The sequence below is a fragment of the Gymnogyps californianus genome, chromosome 2 (assembly GCF_018139145.2).
Source record: "Gymnogyps californianus isolate 813 chromosome 2, ASM1813914v2, whole genome shotgun sequence".
Classification (NCBI taxonomy): domain Eukaryota; kingdom Metazoa; phylum Chordata; class Aves; order Accipitriformes; family Cathartidae; genus Gymnogyps; species Gymnogyps californianus.
This window is the reverse complement of record NC_059472.1, coordinates 72,250,952-72,270,958: the sequence shown is the minus strand read 5'-3', so window position 1 is coordinate 72,270,958 and position 20,007 is coordinate 72,250,952. Positions and strand designations below refer to the sequence as shown.

The following is a 20,007-nucleotide window of genomic DNA, read 5'->3' as shown; positions in this document are numbered from 1 at the left end:
TTACTATACTAAATTTATAATGAAGGCATATTGACCCTGGCCGCTGAATGGGCGTAAGAGTGAAAACTAGACAAAAGTGATATTTGTCTTTGGAAATGTTTGCAAGAATTAGCATTTCCCTAAATACCTTATAAAACACTTTACAAGCCACACAGTGGTTTACAATCCAATTAAAATCAAGTTTGGTAACAGGAGCACCCTAAGCCAAAAATACTGTTAGAAAAAGACAATTTCACTCTTTCGTCATCATCTTTACACCACTGATGTTTGGTATTTTCCCATATTCTCTAAGTAGACATTACAAGGATTCTACTGTATCTTTGTTGCAAAATCTTCCTGTATACAGAGCTGACTAACTCAAAATGATGCTTTAAGAAACTCCAGCTACTCAATTTCTTTTGAGAATACAACCTTTACATCTTAAAAGCAGAGGGTTCAAGGTATAAAAGCAAATGCAATGCATTCCAAACTTCATAGCACAATTTCACAATTTATTTCAAATCAGGTTAACTCAGAACTGCCACAAAAGAGCCCTCCCATTCCCCTGTTCTCAAGCATTCATTTCTGCCCCAGACCACTCTTCCTCTGTCTACCTGCCAGCACAGTCTCTTTTATGTGCCACAATGATTTTTACAACAAATTCAGCTAATAATTATTTTTTGCTGCGTTAGTTTTAACTAACTAGCTCAGCTCTCTACTCCCCATCCAACTCATAGAGCAGTGGCATAAATAGCTGTGTTCCCACCAGGAAAGAAGCCAGCACACTCGCAGCTGGAGGGCAGGAACCCTTCTTTGCACACTAGTGCTGTCTTATCCCAGCTAAAACTAACAGCCGCTGTCACCATAACTTCAAAACCAAATAACTCATTTTCTTCCTTCAGACACCACCAAGATCCGCTGCAAAATACAAGCTACCAGTGACAATCAAAGGACAGCTATTATCTTAAAAAAGACTGAAGTATTCTTTTTCTACAGTGATCCTCCAAATTTCAAGTGATCACCAGGAGAACACTGAAGAATGAAATGACTCAAAGAAGTCCTTTTGCAAAAAAACTCTTAAGCTGTTCTTTGAGTCTCTTTAAGGGTTCCGTTCTTTCAGGAATAAAAAAAGACCCTCATTATTTTTCAGTTTCAAATTACATATGAAAATAAGCAGAGCGCGCTAACATATATTCCAGCTATGAATAAAAGCAGAAGTGGCAGTAAGTGTTTCTTGACAGAGTAAAATCATCTCAGGAGCAATATAAGCATGCAAATGATTTTCAGAGACAACTCCCATGACAAGATTTCAACAGTTTTGCTGTTGAAATGAATTTCTCCTTAGGAACGATACAACAGAACAAAGAGGTAACAGCTCCAACATAGAGGCTAGTAATGACACTAATCAGATAAAGTCATATAGTCTTGAACAAAGCATAGGTCCTTGAGATGGTGTAACTGATGCAAATATTACACCTCTCAAGGCAGGACAGGGCTCCAGTGACTGTATCAAAACTTCAGACTTTTAAGCAGTGGCAATTAGTCTGAAGGACACAGCGACAAACAGACCTTCTTCTCTAACAGAGAAACATCTACATTCTCTGAAAAAGAACAATTAACATATAGTCCAACCTGTAAAAATTCTACATCTGATTATTTCTTCGCAATACTTTCGTATTCGTAATATTTGTAATTATTTTTTAATGACTATTTTGGCCTGGTTTAGTCACATACACCACATAAACTTACAATTATTCTTCTGAGAAGCACATGTGAAAGCATTAGTTATTTCTGAATCAACTATTTCTAACATTTCCAGATTTTTATCATGAGCAGACCACGATGCTTACTAAGTGCAACACCTAACTATTCTTAAAATGGATCTTGGAACATAACATATAAAAAGCCAAACTAGTTCAGACCAAAGGTCTGTCTAGCCAGCATCCCATCTCCAGTAGAGGCCAGAAGCAGATGCTAAGGGAACAAAAGAAATACGACAAACATAACAACCCCCTTGAACCTTTTTCCAGCCTCTATTTCCACCTCAGGGGATATCATGAACCTGATGCAGGCTGTCTATTTAGTAATCCTCAATTAATACCTATTCTTAGCCCTGTCTAATCCTGCAAGTTGCTGCAACTCCAACATTCTTTGGCAAGACCTGCCCCATGTCCACCGCCTGTCGCATGAACCAACACACCTTTCTTATTTTTTGAAACTGCATGCTTGCTTTTTGGTCATCCCAAGATTTTATGTTGGAAGAGACCATAAGCAGTCCAACCCAGTGATCCTTTTCACACTGGTTCTGATTTTGCAAACCTCAGTGGTGTAACATCCTTTTTCCAGGCTGAAGAGTCCTAATCAGCTCAGTCATTCCTCATACAGAAACTGATGCATACCTTCATTCCTTTAATCAGTTTTGTTGCCCTCCTAGCTTTTCGAGATGCAGGAACCAGAATGGCACACACTAATTGAGGGTATAGGCAAACCACAGATTCATACAATGGGAGTAATATTCTGTGTTTCTGTTGTCTATGTCTGTTGTAACAAATCTTAATGTTTGATATGCCTGGCAGATGTCTTTAAGTATTGCCAAGCACTGAGCTAGCATGCCTACCTGAAAATACAGCTCCCAAGCAGTAACAGCACAGAGGCCATCAGTTTATGTGTGAAGTTAGAACTGGTTTTCACCCGTATGCATCACTTTCACCTACGCTACATTTCATCTGTCATTTTATTCCCCAGACACTGCTGTCTTCTGAGTTTGTCTACAGTCCTGCTGCAATTCCACAATCAGTCCTCATCCTTACTAGCTCAAATAGTTTTGCAGCATTGGTGAGGTGTCCCTCTCTACTTCTTTCCCAGGACAATTATGAATAGATGGGATAGTAGATGTCCCTACCTAAACACCATCATTTACTCCTGTCCTCTGTTTCTTATCTTTCTAACTGATTATTTATCCATGCAGAAACTTTCTCTATTATCTCATCACTATTTAATTTCCTTGAAAGTCTTCGGAAAGAGGTGCTGTAAAAAGCCTTTATGAAACTTCAGCAGAACATAGCAGCCAGATCAACTTATTAATGGTCTTGCTTGCTGACCACTTCAAAAAACATGAAGAGTAAGGCAGAACTTCTCCCTGTGAAAACTCCATTGATTCTTTGCAAGTAAATCATATTCACCAGGTGCTGTTATGTCCTTAACTTTAGTTCCTGCTAAGCTGCACAGTACTGATGTCCAGCTTACATGTCTGTACTTCCTGGGTTCCCTGGAACTTTTTTTTTTTTAAATTTTGCCCTTGAGTTTTCTTTCATGAGTTAGTATCATCTACTCTCAACATTTTGCTATTGCTCATTTTGTCTGTTTCTTCTACAACCTCTTCTACAGTCACTGTAATGTCTGAGAGATTCTGCTGCAGCTCACCCATAAGAAGGGTGTTACAACGTGACTCCCTCCACTTACCTTCACAGCAACGAACACCACAGGATCAATTTACCTCCCCCCTGCAACAGCCTGCAGCAGCCTTGTTGTTGCTGAGTACTCCTTGTCATCCCTCAGCCCCCCGAGTGCTTCTTGCTCCTGCTGCATTTGAAAAATGGTATTTTGGTTTAATGGTATTTCGGTTTAACAGCATTTTGTGGAGCTTTGAGCAAATGAATCAAACTCCCCTGCCTCCCCCCCCTTTAGGCCTATTTCTATCTGCTAAAGTTTATGATCCTTTTGTTTTCTTCATTTAGCTAGAACTTCAGCTTTTTAAAAGGATAGTTTCTCATTTCCTTGGCCTTTGTTACTTTGCTGTTCAGCTATGCAGTCAGTCTTCCCTTTAGCCTTACTCAAGCCTTTCTTAGCTGTTAGCATGCACTAGCACTGTACATTGAACATTTATTATTCTCCACACCACTTGCAAGGATGTAATTCTTTTAGATCCCCATTTTAGCTTAAAAAGTTCATCAATGAGAGCAACAGCTAGCTGGACTCAATAAAGCTTGAGATCCATTGCAGCCTTATATTAAGAAACTCCCAGTCTGTTCAGATTATTACTATTATAAAATTATGAATCACAAGCATAGAGAAGAGGGTATTTTGATTGCTTACACTGGTGGAGAGAATAAATAATGGATTGACCTTATAATTTGACCTGATATCACAAAAAAGCAAAAACCTAAAGCTGTGATGTTAAATCCTTGAAATGTCAGGAAATCCTTAAGTTTTATATCAGCCTTCATGCTGTCTTCTTACATCACAATAAATCTGTATTTTAAATAGCAGAAATCTAACCAAGGTTATAATAATATATACTGTAACCTTAAATACACACATAAAGAATTATTAGATATGCAAGCACAGAATCCTGCAATGTTATACTAAAAATAATTCTCATAGTATCCCTTTATTCTTAGGAATGCCTGATAGAAGATGTCTTCCCTATATATTTAATAATTCTTTCAGCAATCCTTGTCTTTCCATCCCTCCCAGTTAGCTACTAGGCCTGCCTTAGAAGCAAAGAGAAAAACTAACTGGCTGAGCTGAATTCCAGTTGCAAGCGTCACTGTTTTTACTGATACAGTCTATGTCACATACCAACTAAACCTTCATTCAAATAAAGATTGTAAGTTCTGACATAAAAATAACTGTTTAAAAAAGTTGGTGTTGTAGAAAAAGCAGCGTATATACATAATTGCATAAGTGCAATACGTAATTAAAGGACTAGTAGCTAAGATGCAATGTAGTTACATTATTCTTAAAGATTGCGTGCAAATCTGCTTATGTGTTTAAACATGTGTGCGCACACACAGAATAACCCACATCCTCTACGTGTTTACAGATACCTTCGGTCTTAAACAAACTGGACAGTCACAGAATTACAAACTACAAAAATGCACTAAGAGAAATTGCTGTTAGAACATACAGAATGTGCCATCTGGCATATGAAAGAATGGCAGAATATTGGCACTGCCCGATATAAAACAAGGAAGCCCTCAATAACCCTTCAATGTGTTTGAAAATACACTATACCAGTCTGCACGGCATCGAGAACAGAACTGTTTGTTTCACCATCAGATTATGCACTTACATAATCTCATGAATCAGGGGTAGTAAACTGCAAAATTCCTACAGACTTTGTGACATGCTTGGCCCAAATTATGTGTGTACAATAACAAACATTTTTTCATAGTTTCAGGTAAATTTGGAAAAAGAGTAAAGATTAAGCATGAGCAAATCAATTGTTTTCTGAAATTTTGAATATCTGTTCTTCTTTGAATTATTCTTTGAATAACTTTTTAAAATCATGTGTACATAAAGAAATATACAGACAGCTGTGTTTAATAAGAACAGGTATTTTCGATATAAAAGAAAAAGGAAATACAGGTAAAGACAAATTTTTTTTTTTTTTTTTTTTTTTGCACATAGGAAAACATTTAAGACTCAAATAGTGGTATGAGCGAGTCATGAGGTTATTGCTACTAAAACAATTAGCCAATAAATACTACTATCTATCCCACTAGGATAATCAGCTTACAGTTACTGTCAGTTTGGTTCTGCAAACGTACCGAAACATTGCAGCATCTCTTCTTGATTTATAGATTACATTCTACTTTTTTTTCTTCAGTAACTCAACTGAAGCTTTCCTTTCCTCCATGTAATTTAAAAAAAAAAAGTATCTGTTATTCCCAGTTTTAGATTAGGAAATTATTTCATTAAGACAGAATCATTTTCAATTCCATTCCCATCTCGTAACATACACCATAAGTACAGCTTATAACGTTTCAGTAAGGTACTGTTAAATGCATTCCTGTGACAAAAGAGATTTCTGCAAGAGATACTCCTGCTACTAAAGAACATACATTGCATGCAAAAATTCAGTCAAAACATAATAAGTTAACAGTTGTCTTTGAAAAATTAATCTGAAAGACATTATTAATGTTGCAGTAAAATAAACAAGATCACACATTTTGCTTTTTCTAAGCATTAGCTTAACATGCTGGAAGATTATTGTTTTCTGTGGGAATTGTATCACCATCTCATTTTCTCCATCATTACTGCCAGGATGCCACACCAAACCAGCTAGATGCTTAAACAGCTGAGATTTTTTCATTTATTTGTTTGCATGGTAGCTCATTTCAGATCTCTTTAAATGTTAATAAACAAAAGTTGAAAAGCCAGTAAAAACCTATTTCAGCCATCAAGGCACTACAGGTTTTCTTCATATCAAATCTCTCTGACTTTCTGGCAAATTTCAGTAAAGAGGAAACAGTAATCATATCCTTAAGAAATACCTAATATTTTAATTAACTTTTATATAACCAATGAAAAATCTGATCAAATTTGAGGTGTACATGGCAAATGAAGAAAATGAAGCAAATAATGATAACCCTTCTCAAATTGAAAACAAACAGTACTCATCTTCCTGGCATTACAGAACAAACTTCCACTAACACATGTTTCAAGGCATCACTCAAAATACTGATCTGGGTTTAAGACCATTTCACAATGTAATTAGGCCCCACCAAAATTGAAAGCTGCAGTAACTTTAAGCCACAGCCATACCCGTGTGCATGCACTCATGTGAAAGTATCGCACACACTAAATTGCACTGAGGCCGTGACAACATGCAACTTAGTAATGTGCAATATCTCCACCAGAGCAAGCAGAATGGGAGCTTCAGGGAAGAAGGGTATGGTGCATTCAGGAAGAGAACGACATGCTGCTCAGGGAAAGGAAAATGGTTCAGGCAAAGGTGTGCATGCTACTACTTTGGAGACCTGTGAATTGGAGAATTACTGCTTCATCCATTCGGGGGGGGGGAAGGGGGAAGGAAAAAAAATCCAGACAAGAACACCACCTCCCTATTTCAGAGGTAAAGGATATAATTTTCCTACTTACACAGTGAGGCAGGTGACTTATGAACTAACCTGATTTTACAGAACCTTTCTGAACAAAGCAAATCTCACACTGATATGTGCACATAACGATTTCCCCCCAACCCTCAAAATACTACATTATTAATAGAATTATAATTACAATGAAAAATTTCACTAACTAGTACTGAGAACTAAAATTATCTAAATACAGCAAACCAGGCCAAGTGGTTCTCACATTTCTAAAGAAAGGCATCTTCCTAACCCTGACTGAGAGTGCTACTGAAAGAATTCCTGCAGCTCAGTCTACTCTGGCATAACCCTTCTGCCACAGTTGCCAGTCGCCTCCCTACATCCCTTTCTCCACTGGTTTCTGCAGCCGACTTTTAGTAGTTTCAGTGATACCCACTTATTTAATATGGTAAACAGGAAAAAAAAAAAAAAAAAAAGGGACAGAACGGCAGGAGGGACGAAAGGCTAAGCGCAAATGAAGCATTTATCAAGAAGAAGAAATAGTAACAAAGTGTGGCCACGCCAAGAGAGTTAAAATTGGAGTGAGAAAGACCTGAGATTGATTACAAACCAAAGAAAAAGAGAAACAGATAAACCAACTGGGCATGAAAGACCAAAACTATTAGAGAACAGAAGCTATTTTGCTACTGAGGCATTAGCAGTATTCAGGTTTATTACCATTTTCCTAAATTGTTATTTCCCACCTCATTTGCAGGCAACGGCACACAAAATTCCAGCACGGAATTTGGCATTGTGAATTTTGAATTAGTTGCTTTATTTGAAGTAGCACCCATACTTCATACATCGGTCAGAAAACCCTGCGGTCACACATGCCTTTGGTAGTGATCTTCCTCTCAGGCTTTTTACTGCTTTTTACAGAATCATCATGCAAATATTGATCTTCCCTCTCCCCCCGCAGATTAAATGCTACCGTCCCCAAGATGCAACCGATCAGGAGGAGCAAAGGCAGTATATGGCAGCAAAGCACACACAAGTGCTTACTCTAAAATGACAGGAGCGTTTTCATCATGGAAGTTACTCAAAATTGGGAAAACTGATTTATGAACAGTTTGCAAAACCGCGTTTGTTCTGTAGTCCAAATACTGTCAGTCCCCTTCTGGAGTATTGCTTGGAGACTGGCAGGACCTGCCTGTGAGAACTGGGACAACTCCATCAAAGGCAGGTATCAGGGGCAAATGCAAATGCCCAGCTTACAAACAGAATCACATTCGCAACACGGGGAAAGACCAAATCGGCAGCAGGCCACCCCTTGTGTTTTTTCCCTTTGCCGCCATGTCCCGGGAGAAGCCTAAAAAGACTGAATTACGCTCCAAGGCTGAGAAGCTCCATGCTGAGCAAAGGCGCTTCTTGCATCCCCTCCCTCTTCTCTGGGTGTCTAAAGTCTTCGAAAAGCAAGAGCTTCTTGAAGATGAAGCCAGACACTCTGTGGCAGTGCACAAAGAGAAGCAACAGATCAAGCAAAGACATTAGAGAGACAGCTGTTGCTTTGGAAAAGCAGAAGACTACAGTTCGGCCAGGAAGAAGAGCTGGACTTCACCCGTAAGGTCCCTTCTAGCTGTTTCATTAGGAGGTCTTTTCAAGACTGGGCAATAAACCATTAAAAAACTCCCAAACAATAAAACAACAACAACAAAAAAATCGCCAGTAAAAATGCCTCCTCTCTTATTTGGCACTTTGGCAACTTCATCTGGACTCCTCTGTTCCCTCATGGTCTCCACAGTCCAGGAAAGATTTGTTGTGGGCCCAGCCCAAAGCCTTTGAGATGGTGAGGGGCACACAAGGGCAGGCAGAGGGAGCTGCCTCTGGTCTGCATTAAGAGACAAAGGCTCAGGGGTGGACCTGACTGGTGACTACAGCTGAACGAGTGGCACTAGGCCCAGGAGAAATCCCAGCTAGATAAAAGGAAAAGATTGTCACCATAAAGCTGCTCAGACACGGCAAAGAGGCCGAGAGGGGCTGTGGAGCCTCTGTCCTTGAGGGTATCCAAACATGACTGAACAAAGTCCCAAGCAACGGGATCCAACTGGACTGCTCTGAGCAGGACTTGGACTGAAGACTTCCAAGTGTCTGTCCCAACCTCTGTGCTTTTGTGGTTCCTTGAACATGAGCCGTCCTACCTTCCCCAGATGGGAAGGGATACCCACAACCTTGTGGAAGGTGGCCTGTCCCACTACCACACAGGCCCTTACTTCAGACCATCACCAGCATCAGCCCCACCACTGACCTGAGGCACATCACCACTAGCAGCTGCCCCATGGGTGGGATTTGTCCTGCTGAGCACAAAGCAGCAGTCCTCCCACTGTGTAGTCCCCATCTCCTGCCCACGCCTCACCCACCTGGATACCGTGGGAGGCTGTGTCATGGGCCTTGCTAAAGTCAGAGTCAATGGCAGTCACTGCTCTCCCCTTGTCCCACTAGGACAGTCACCTCCTCAAAGCAAGGACCAACCTCATGTTGGTCCTGGCACAACTTGTCCTTGGTGAAGCTGCGCTGGGTGTTCAGTGATGTCACCTTGTCCGTTGTGTACCTCCAAGTGATCTTCTGTCATTCACTGCTCTGCCCTTCTACCACTGGGCTAGCCAAGTGAGCTCTTGGGTCAGGTATGGCAAGGCATGACTTGCCCTTGGCAAATCCAAGTGATGGGAGCTGGAACACAGCTGGTGGCTTTCAAGATTTATAACCTGATCTTTCTATACTTTTGGTCAACTTGAATGCATGAGTATTTTGAGGCTGAATTCATGTTGTGTAACAATGTCACAGTCTAACGATGAAAGTGACTACAGAAGGTTCATTATTTGATAATTCATAATACAAATTGAGCCTCTTCCTCCCATCCTACCACCAAGCATTAACATCCATTTTGCATGCCTTTTATAGATGAGGTAAACAAGCTATTTTCAGGTTCCTATCCCTCTAGCAACAACTCATCTTCAAAAACACAGGATAGATGCTACTTTGCGACAAAAGAAATAGCTTGCAGTGGCAATTGTTTTTCATATGGCAACAAACTGGGCATGCATAAACTCATGGGAATTTGTTACCATACTCTTTCATATTTACATACTGAAGATCAGAGTAAGTATTGAGTGGAATGCAAGCTTATCTAGAAGCATTATGATAAATCCTTAGGTACAATTGAGCAAGAGAGAGGAAAAACTGAAAATCTCAGAAGAAGCATTCCAAAGAATTCAAATAAGGCACGAAGTACAGGCTACTCCAAACAAACAAATACAAATGACTGATTCAGGCTACCTTAGGGAATGGACAGACTAAGTTCCCTTGTGTATGACAAGCAGCTTCAGATTCCACATTCTCCCAACACTGCCTTTTTTCTCATGGTATTTGCAGTTACTGATGCATGGTAGCTCTTTCCTACTCATTTTCCTGTGGCTTCTCTAACATTATTTTCTTTCCACCATTCTATACTCCGACAAATATCTTGGGTCACCTGTGTCACATATAAACTTAAAATCGCATTTAATACAATTCTCCTTGCAGAGTATCGATGCCCAGAGAAGCCATATCCTACTTTTTGACACTGCTCCCCTCTACCGAGGGCTAAAGAGAACAATTTGTGAGACAAGTTTCAGTTTCTAAATCTGCTCACATTCTTCAGAAGATATAGAACTGAGATCTTAACAGTGTGATCAATGAAAACTCAACAGCAGTCACTCAAGAGAAGACCTATTAACTTTTTGGCAGAATTCCAAATTTGTTGCTGGATTGCCCCTTCATTTCACATGACTACAGCAGTTACTGTTGCTGCTCAAGATCTTACACAGCATGATATAACCTTCTTATCGTTAAAATGTACCCAGAAACAGCTTAATTCCAGTAACAGATAACAATGCTCACTTGTAAAGTACACCTAAGAACAATGGCAAACATTTAGCAATGAGTTTGGAAAGCAGTTTTAATTCATTGCCGGTTTAAAGTCTATTCATGTTTTGTATGTATGTGCAAGATGACACAGGAAGCAGTGGTGTAAGAGACAACGGCTGTATAGAATTTAGCACAGAGTCTATTGACTTCGCCCAGTCCATCAACTTTTTCAAAAAAGTGAGCTATGACTTAAACATCTTATTTAAAATCCATTTATTACATTACCAACATGTTAGTGTTTCAAGCTGCTAACAGGTGAAAGCTGACAGTTTAATTCATCTGTGATGAATGAAATACATTACCGTACCACCCCAAAAATTGCTTTATTGTGAAATCTCAGTGAATCATGTTTAAAAAACACAAAAAAATCCTCCTTCAATTACTGTAGTAGTTTAGAGGTGAAACATAAGAATGGTTAACTAAGCATGAAACACTGTGCATGCACTCTGGAGGTGCAGTACAGTAGTGTTTTCAGTGGGATAAGGAGAGCGCTCCCCTGTTGTTCCCTTCAGTGTAATTTGGTTCATGGAGATCATGAATTAGATTTCTCCCAGATGAAACTGAACTGGAAAATATACTCTTGGAGCATATCTAATACAGTCCAGCTGCAAATGGGTACTTAGTCCCCAAGATTAGACTAAAAATAGTTCAAACTAAATAACTCTGAAATGTGTACAGCACAGATGTCAGGTCCTCCATTTCAACTGTTCTGCTGTATGAATCTGCTCCTACTGAGCTGCGCTAGCCGTTAACGCCAGCACAGCTGCAAATACACTGCTTCCTGATGGCTTAGGGATGTCATGGGTGCATCAGTTTTACAAAATACTAGTATTCACTACAGCACAGACCTTTGAAATTCTTTTTAGGCAAGTCCAATCAAATCGCTCTTTTAATCAAGGGGGAAAAATCATCAATGCTAGGTTCTTCAAAGTCTTTGGGATTTGCAACTTGTCTTTGAAACATGAGCTGTTGCAATTGCTAAGCATTTGTAGTTGAACATCAAATTTAAAAAAGAACTTTCCAGAAAGGGCAAGAAATTAACAACGTACCTTATTGCTTCCTCCACTGACTGGCCAACTATATTTGAGGAGGGACCTGGCTGAGACAAAGGTGTCAAGCTTATCACCCACTTTACTGGCTTGTAGTACTCATCACTGGAACTCAACAGGTAGAACAGCGTGGTCAGAAAAATCACCTGCAAAACAAATTGGAGTTTTAAATTAAAAGGCAATAAATACTTTCCAGAACTACAGTATGCAGCTATGCTTCAGATACTGAACTTCATTGGAAAGGCACAAAATACTACTCCACAAGCTTGGATTTAGAGAAACACACAGAGCTAGAAGAATAATTTTCCCCCCTGCTCCACAAAGGACTTAACAGTCATAGCTAAACATTATAAAACCTTTAGCCCTGTTCAGCCTCCTCCCAAAGTCACATCCAGATCAAACAACTAGATCAACGTTCTAGTTGGGTTTTGTTTTTTGTTTTTTTTTCCAGAGTATTTAGCAGAGCAATGAATTGCTGAATAGTAACATCTATTCTTAAAAAAAAAAACAAACAAACAAACAAAAAAATGCCAAATAAATCTGAGTTCTCTCAAGAGTCATTATGCAGCTGGATATCAGATACAAATTAAACAAAAAATCACGAACAGAAAATTTCTAACATTTATTAGGCTGGCAATCCTGACTGAATACTCCTTCTGTGAGTTTGAAGATGAGTCTCAGCAGAAGTGATGGCAGTTCCATTGTTTCCATTTAAAGACAAAAAAAATACAATCAGATTGTATTAGCTTCCTGTATGTTGCAGTTCACTATGTTTTTCTTATTTTCCTGTTAGTGGGCTCAGCAACTTCTTGGGCTAAGCATACATCACAGAAATGTGTCCAGCTTGAAACAGAATACCTCAAACAAGGAAAATCCATTCTATATGCTCCAGTGGTAAACTATGGCTCATACTTGCTTCCTCTGCAAGCCTTAGATTTTTTTTCTTTCTTCCCAAGATTAAAAAGAATTCTTTCACTTTCCTTATTTCCAACCTACTCGTATGCTAGAATAAACCACATCTTAATCTTCTGATAAGAAAAACAGTCTGACCTCCGTCAGTCTCTTTCTTTCAAGCATTTTATCGAGTCTGCAGACACCTCATACCCTTTTCCTGCATTCTCTCTGAACACACTCAGAAAAAAAAAATGCAGACAGCACAACATGCAGTATTCCAGTACCAGTCTCAAGAATGCCATCCATTTGTCTCTGTTCCTAATTCCTTTCTACTCAGTGAAATGTTACTACTACTTCCCTCCACTCTCCCAGCCTTTAACTTGGAAGTCACACTTGGCTGTTTACCTACTGTGATCCCTTTCCAAAATGTCATATATAGGTTTAGGCTGTATTCCATCTTCCCATGTGTGTAACTTCTGCCTTGGGTGATAAACCAATCTATCTACTAAAACAAGTCATTACATCAGCACATTTAAACAGCATACTGTTAACATTCATTGTGAGATCATAAAAAAAAAAAAATCAACCTGAATCAGGCCTTGGTTTAACGGGAAATAATCCAGTGTCAGTAGCAGTATCAGCTATGTTTTGTTACAATTTCAAATGAGTAAATCTTAAAACTTGAATCAGATTTTAGCATCCTCTGTCATGCTGCAAGTATGGTTATTTTCTCCTTGATAGGGCCTGCCATTTCTCCTAAGCTACTGTAGGATTTCCTGATTTCGCTACAGAACTCCCTATACTGAAGCAGGCATCCAGGTGGTGTTTTCTCTTCCTTCCACTGGGGTCCGGCTACGGATCCTTCTTGCAGTGCAGTCTTCAACACAGATAGCAGCATATTGCTCTAAGTACAATCTCCGTTCATCCTGACACTCACAAAAAGCAAAGTGAAAAAGAACTCCACTGGATCTTGTTTTATTAGGACGGCGTCGGTTAACTTTTGAAGATGTTGCCTTTTGAAAAGAATACAGCAGCCAGGGAACGAGCAAGTTAACTGCAGCAAACAGGCAAAGCTTGATTCCCTGTGGTATGAGAAACATAACAGGGCTGACTTGAGGCAGGCTATGAATAAGAGCTGGGGATTAGTTCAAGTGGCAACACGCACAGCACCTGTACTGACCGGAAAAGCTGTTCTTCCCCAGTGTTTACAGAAGAAACTTGCTTTCTTAGGGAGTAACAGCACACCCACATACGCATACCCACCTGAACTGTAAAAGCCAAAGTGACAGCTGAGGATGAACAGCAATGGAATAAAATCATGTTAAACTGAACTACAAGCTAGGAAAAGACACAAACCTAACTCAATCTCTGTTAAGACAAGATAAATGTAACCACAGCAACATACAAAATCAACTGAATTTTAGATTATCTGCATTTGGGGAAATTAACATATTTGCTTTAGCTTAATAGGTACAGAAATGCAAAAAGAAGCAGTAGTCACAGAATATAATAATTTATTATCAAGGGGCTTGATGACTCTTCAAACAAGTAGAATAGCCTCAATAGTACATTCAGCAGCAAAAAGATTACATCCTACCCTATATCAACTGAAGGCTGAAAGTTTTCAGACCTCTTTTACAGGATATCTGAGATTGCAGACATTACCTAAATCATCTCCTAAGCAACAACAATGCAAGATTCTGCTGATGATTATGAGGAGGAATTCACCAAAGATAAAATAATAAGATCTTTCCATGGTTAAACAATTGATGGATTACTATTTCTTGCTGTAGAATTTGTTCTGTAGCCCAAAACGTTAAATACTATTTGAGGGGGGACAGACTGAATTCAAGAAGAAAGCTACAGGTAAACACTCTATACTAAAATAGTAATTCAGCATTTCCATATATATCAAGAAACACATGACTTAATTGCTTGTGCGTCAGGTCCATAGACTTGGGAAATATTTTTGTATCTGCCTTTTATACTCAATTTTCTGCCCAAAAGCTTTGTTCTTGGCTTTTTTTTTCTTTTTCTTTTTTTTTTTTTTTTTACAGCATCAAAAATTTGCATATTCCACACAGGACTGTAGATGCCCATCGGCCACATGGAGCTTTTCTCTTCCAATCTTTGTAACAAAGTAGGAGCAGAGTGTGTGTGTGCACATGCATGGGTGAGTGTACATGCGTGTGTGTATATATACACACACACACAATGGCATATATATACATCCATGTGCATGTGTGTGCGGATAGGATCTTGTATTCAGAAGTGAAATAGAAGTGGCACCCTTGTAACTAATGATCAGTTTTCAAACGTCTGTTGAGGATCTGAACACAGTCTTACTGGATCATGGATGGATAGGCTACACCGATTACTTCCTACTGAATGTTTGGATGGAAGATGTATTTTTCAAAATGGATGTTCTGAACAAAGTGTCCATTATTTCTATGGTTTAAAGCGCAATATTTTAAACCATTTACCAAAATAAAATTCACTATTTTAATTTTTATTCAAGATGACTAAAACTGGACTGAAATGGAATCAGTTGAAAAGCTAACCACTTCAGGAATTATCTTGTTGGAAAATTTAAATTAGTTTGTGCCACTTCAAACTAGTAAAAACTCTTCTGTAACAAGTAAGAATCCTGCAAAATGAAAAAATAAGGGTACAGTTAAAGCTGGAGTAGTGCTTTCTTTTAAACACAGCTCTACCTAGAAGGAACTATTTTAAATTATGTCTGTTTCACATTTAGAAAAAAAAATTCCCTCAGTAGCCCATTAAATATATCTTTTGTCAAAACACAGGCATGGCATTTTCAAGAGAATCAGCTTTTTTAGCTGACGCTGCTGGCTGGACCACAGCAACACACAAAATGTGCTCAAATGCTGCCTACCTAGCTTTAGGGTTCAGTCCATTCAAAATGTAAAAATTTCATTCCAAAACTGCATTAAAAAAAAGGGAGATGGAGAAAGGATATTGGGCCAGGTAGCAGTCAAAGACGCAGCAACTAAACTAGAACAATAAAAAAACCCCTCTGAAACTATCTGCCTTCACATTCAAAATGAACTCTATACAAAAGCTCTCTCTGCTTACTGGAGAATAGCAAGAGTTTTCCCAGGAAATCGTGAACTTTTTAATTCAAGACTTTCCAAAAGAGAGCAGAGAACAGCTCATGCTGAAATCTCAGCTTAAAGAAAAACTAAATTGTTAAAGATATCCACCCTTGGAAAGCAAACTATTGAAAAAAATCTTGCTACAGCAAAAGATGTAAGTATGCCTTGAGACCCCAGAAGAACAAGAACTGTTAAGGTCATTTCTGGTCTTCTCCTCACTTCGAGGGTGTTTTTCTTTAGCTCTGAAGGAAGGAATGTGAGTAGCAGGTAAATCTAACAATGACATAATACCAAATGGGGTTCAGTAACAATGCACATCACAAAAGTTAAGAAAGCTGCAGTGATTTATCCTAGGGTCACATCTGGATTTTCTCTGCTTACTGCATTACACTGTTGCAGCAGGGAAAGAGAAAAAAAGCACAAGGAAAAATTAAAATGCAGTTATATTATTTCTGCATGAACTCCACAACAGTTCTGTTAAGTTATTCTAAAAAGTACTTTAGGGTTCAACGAAATTCTCACAACAATTAGCATTTTCATTTACTTATTGCCTCAAATAATGGACTGTATTAGTCTTTATTTAGTGCAGGCTATTTACTGAATTTCCTAAATCTAAGTCCTTTCTCTTTCAGTCATAAGCTGTTAACAAACCCACACTAAACACTATTAAAACAAGTTCCATTAATTTACCTTTTTGTGTTTTAAGAAAATCTGTTTAGTTTTTGCAGCAAGAACCTTTGCGAAAAACTTTCATAAAGATGAGGAACCATGCCTCTGCATAGACACAACAGCCTATGAAATGTACAGTGCAAATGGGACTAAGTTATAGCAGTCTCCCACAGCATTTAACAGCATTAATAACTACTCTTCAGGTAGGCATGCAAATTTTAAATGCCTTCAAAAGAGGTAGCTCATACAGTTACAAGAACATCATCACTTACACACAACATTTTCTGTACATAGAAATGGAGGCAAGCATATCCCTTTACCCTGGTGTATCTGAAGTACAGTTAACAGGACAAAGTTGTTCAGTGATTTTTTGCCTTATTTCTTAAAAGTTGAAGTATTTCTAATTTATCAGTTCTACTGTTTGCATTTCAAAGGCTACCATTATCAAGAATCTACAGAAAGAATCTATACACGTATTAAAACAAATCCTTCCTATATATGTAAGATCACCAGGAGTGCAAAATGGAAGCTCATGGTCAAATCCAAGAAACCAAGAGTACAGGACTGACGTGTTTTGGTGGGGAAAGATTTATATGACCATTTTAAGTAACATGTTCAACCTACAACAGAAGTGGAGGAAACAGAGTAGCCTTTAGGGCATCTAATCTTTCTAAGAATTGCAACACAGCAATATGCCAACTAGCTCTGCTAAACCAGCTGACTGCACAGTGCCCCAGCAAGTGGCGGGACCTTGCTGACAGACAAAAAGGCAGGATCATGCATCACAGCAACAGCATGTAATAAATTTGGTATAAGCCGTTAGGCATCTAGAGCTAAATTTTGTGTCTGAGTAATTAGTGCATTGAAATAATCTGCAGTTATTATCCAAATTTGTCATTTTTAAGTATACTAACTTCTCAGACACTGTTTTCAATGGGTCATCACGGGTGAAGTTGTGGACTAAGGAAGAAAAAAAGTGAAATATTCCCATGCAATCTTTTCTTTACTAACTGAAAGACAACTAGAGAGCAACAAAATTAAGTGGGAGTGACTTTCTTCAGTTCAAGACAGCCATTCCACTAAGTATTACTGTGATCTGTTCTTTCTTAAATATTGAAGATAATCCACACAGCTGCCTTGAAATGCTGTTAAACATTATTTCAATTTTGCAGCTTTGTCTACAAAGACCTCCCTCCTGAGCAAGCATCAATGAAGGCAATGAAGTTAAAACTGGCAAAACACTTTGTTTCTAACAAATGTTTTTGAATCCTGAACTAAAACCAGGACATGGATTTCAGTCAAGCTTCCAAAAATCAGTATTTGTTTAGTTAAAATAGGAAAAAGTCCCAGGCCAGTGTTTTAGGAGATTTTTATTTTAAGTAACAGCTGTCACAGCAAGTGACAGAGAAGTTACCTCTATCATTACAAATTACTCCACACAGCTGTGGTGTTTAGAAACAAAAGAAACTATAAATATTTAGCTCACATAATACACTAAAAAGTAATACATCCTTTAAAGAAAACACCTTTAATAAAAAGGTTTCAGAGACTACCACTTAGTGTGGGTAATAACATCAATAAGAATTAACTTTGTGTAGGAAGCATTCTGCAATTAAGAGTTCACAGAGGTTAAATAAAAACAACGCAACAACCCCCTCACACAGATTTGCTGAAGACACTTCATTAAAAAAGGGAATATAAGGTAATCCTTGTGAAATAAATACTTTTGCAGACATTTCCCTGTAACAATTTTTCCCCTCTTCTGAAAGCATTGGCTTGTTTAAGGATATGGTTATAAGGACATGCCGTAAGATTTCAGTAGTTACGCAGGATATCACAAGTTACAGCTCAGTATCAAGGCCAGAAACAAGAGCTTTTCCATTAATAGAATGATAGGAAGACTGCCAGCTCCTTAATGTGGAAGTTACACAAATCTTGCCCTTTGCCTAGAATGCCCTCCAAACAACAGATTCGAAAGTTGCAAAATCTTAAAGAATTTTGGTATTAGATAAGGTTAGAAGATGTTTTCAATGCTTTAGGTTTGATTTTTCATTGTTACAACACGTGCAATTAGGTTCTTCAGTAAAACGGACCATGTAAACCGATGACATACTACTTACCACTGAAAGCACAAAATTGAGAAGAGCTGTCCCACTATGGAAGAGGATTGTCACTAATGTTGTAACTGTAGTAAATAAGAGGCTCACATTGCGACTCATCACTATCCACAGAGACTCCAGGATCTAGAACAGGAGGGGGAAGTGAAGATAAAGTCAGGCACCTGATGGTATTAGCTAGGACAGAGAACTGCTTACAGAGTGATTCATCTCCATCAAGCCATACAAAGACGACCTTTTTTAAAAAATCATCTTCCCTCACTCCTAAATTACAACATAAAGTGAAAACGTCTACTTTACCAAAGACAAGTTTCTAGGTAGATGGTTACAAAGTTTTAGAATTTGTCTCCCAATGCTCAAAATTATTTCATTATGCAAAATTGCAAAAAAATCTAGATGCGGTGACACTTGTTTATTGTGATTAACATCACCATCAATCGAAAGTAGATCTTGTCTTGAGAGAGAAAACTCATCTTTTCAAAAGCAGAAATGCTAAACCACGAAGAACAAGGAGTAATAACACAAGGTAGAAATAAATCTGAAGACAGCTTCAAATCAATAATAGAATTACTACTTTAATAAATCTGTTCTAAAAATGTTTTATGGTAATGAGATGCATAATTTTTATAATGTCTGCAGACAACTACACAAGTTGTGATTTTGAGTAAGGATGCATCAGTTAGTCAAGCAATTATGGAAAATAAATCAAACAACACTAGACAATCTATTAAATCTTGTACTGGCTTGGGGAACTGATTGCTTGTTAGTTACAGATAGTAAAGAGTAGTTTTGAGGCATGCCTTTAAACATAGAATACCCACTACAGCCAAATTAGTTTATGTATGGATGCAGACAAATCAATCTGAATAGGGCAGCAACTTCATGAGACATTAGGGTATAAAGGCATGGCACGGCATGGCACATGGAGACATCCTAAACGCAATGCACAGTGGTTTCATAACAAATATTTCATTCAGAAGGAATACAGTAAGAATGTATTAGCCAAAGTGATTCACACATATAAAAGAAGCAAGGTTACAAACAAAAAGTCATACCTTCTTTCAGACTAACTAATGTAACTCGAAAAACTGTAAAAGCTCTGACACAAAAGCCCTTCTCCAGGTTCAGAGCTGTAAGTGAAGCCGCCAATACTAGCAACAGTTACTCTTGGTTTAATGAATATCTTAATCAATTAGCCTGAATTAAAACAAAAAAAACCGCCAAAACCTCAAAAACAACAACAAAAAAAGCCCCAGTAGCTGGCATTTGTAGAGCAGACAAAGGAGTGTGAGCCATGTGAACGCCTCTCCTTTAGAACTGAGTGAAACATATAGAAGATAATTTATTAAGCATAAACTTGGGAGGGAATAGGTGCTGGGGGAAGTGACAGGGAATTACAACACATAGT

The 20,007-nt window shown here is 38.4% G+C and overlaps 1 protein-coding gene across 1 annotated transcript in view; it reads right to left on the bottom strand.

Moving 5' to 3' along the window:
- The window catches only part of TMEM245 (transmembrane protein 245), an 86,005-nt gene that overhangs the window by 12,733 nt on the left and 53,265 nt on the right, over positions 1–20,007 (bottom strand). The window contains exons 13-14 of the mRNA XM_050892749.1: positions 18,603–18,725; positions 11,804–11,949 (exon numbers count right to left, since the gene is read on the bottom strand). Coding sequence (XP_050748706.1) covers positions 11,804–11,949; positions 18,603–18,725 — 269 coding nt within the window. The remainder of the gene's footprint in view (positions 1–11,803; positions 11,950–18,602; positions 18,726–20,007) is intronic.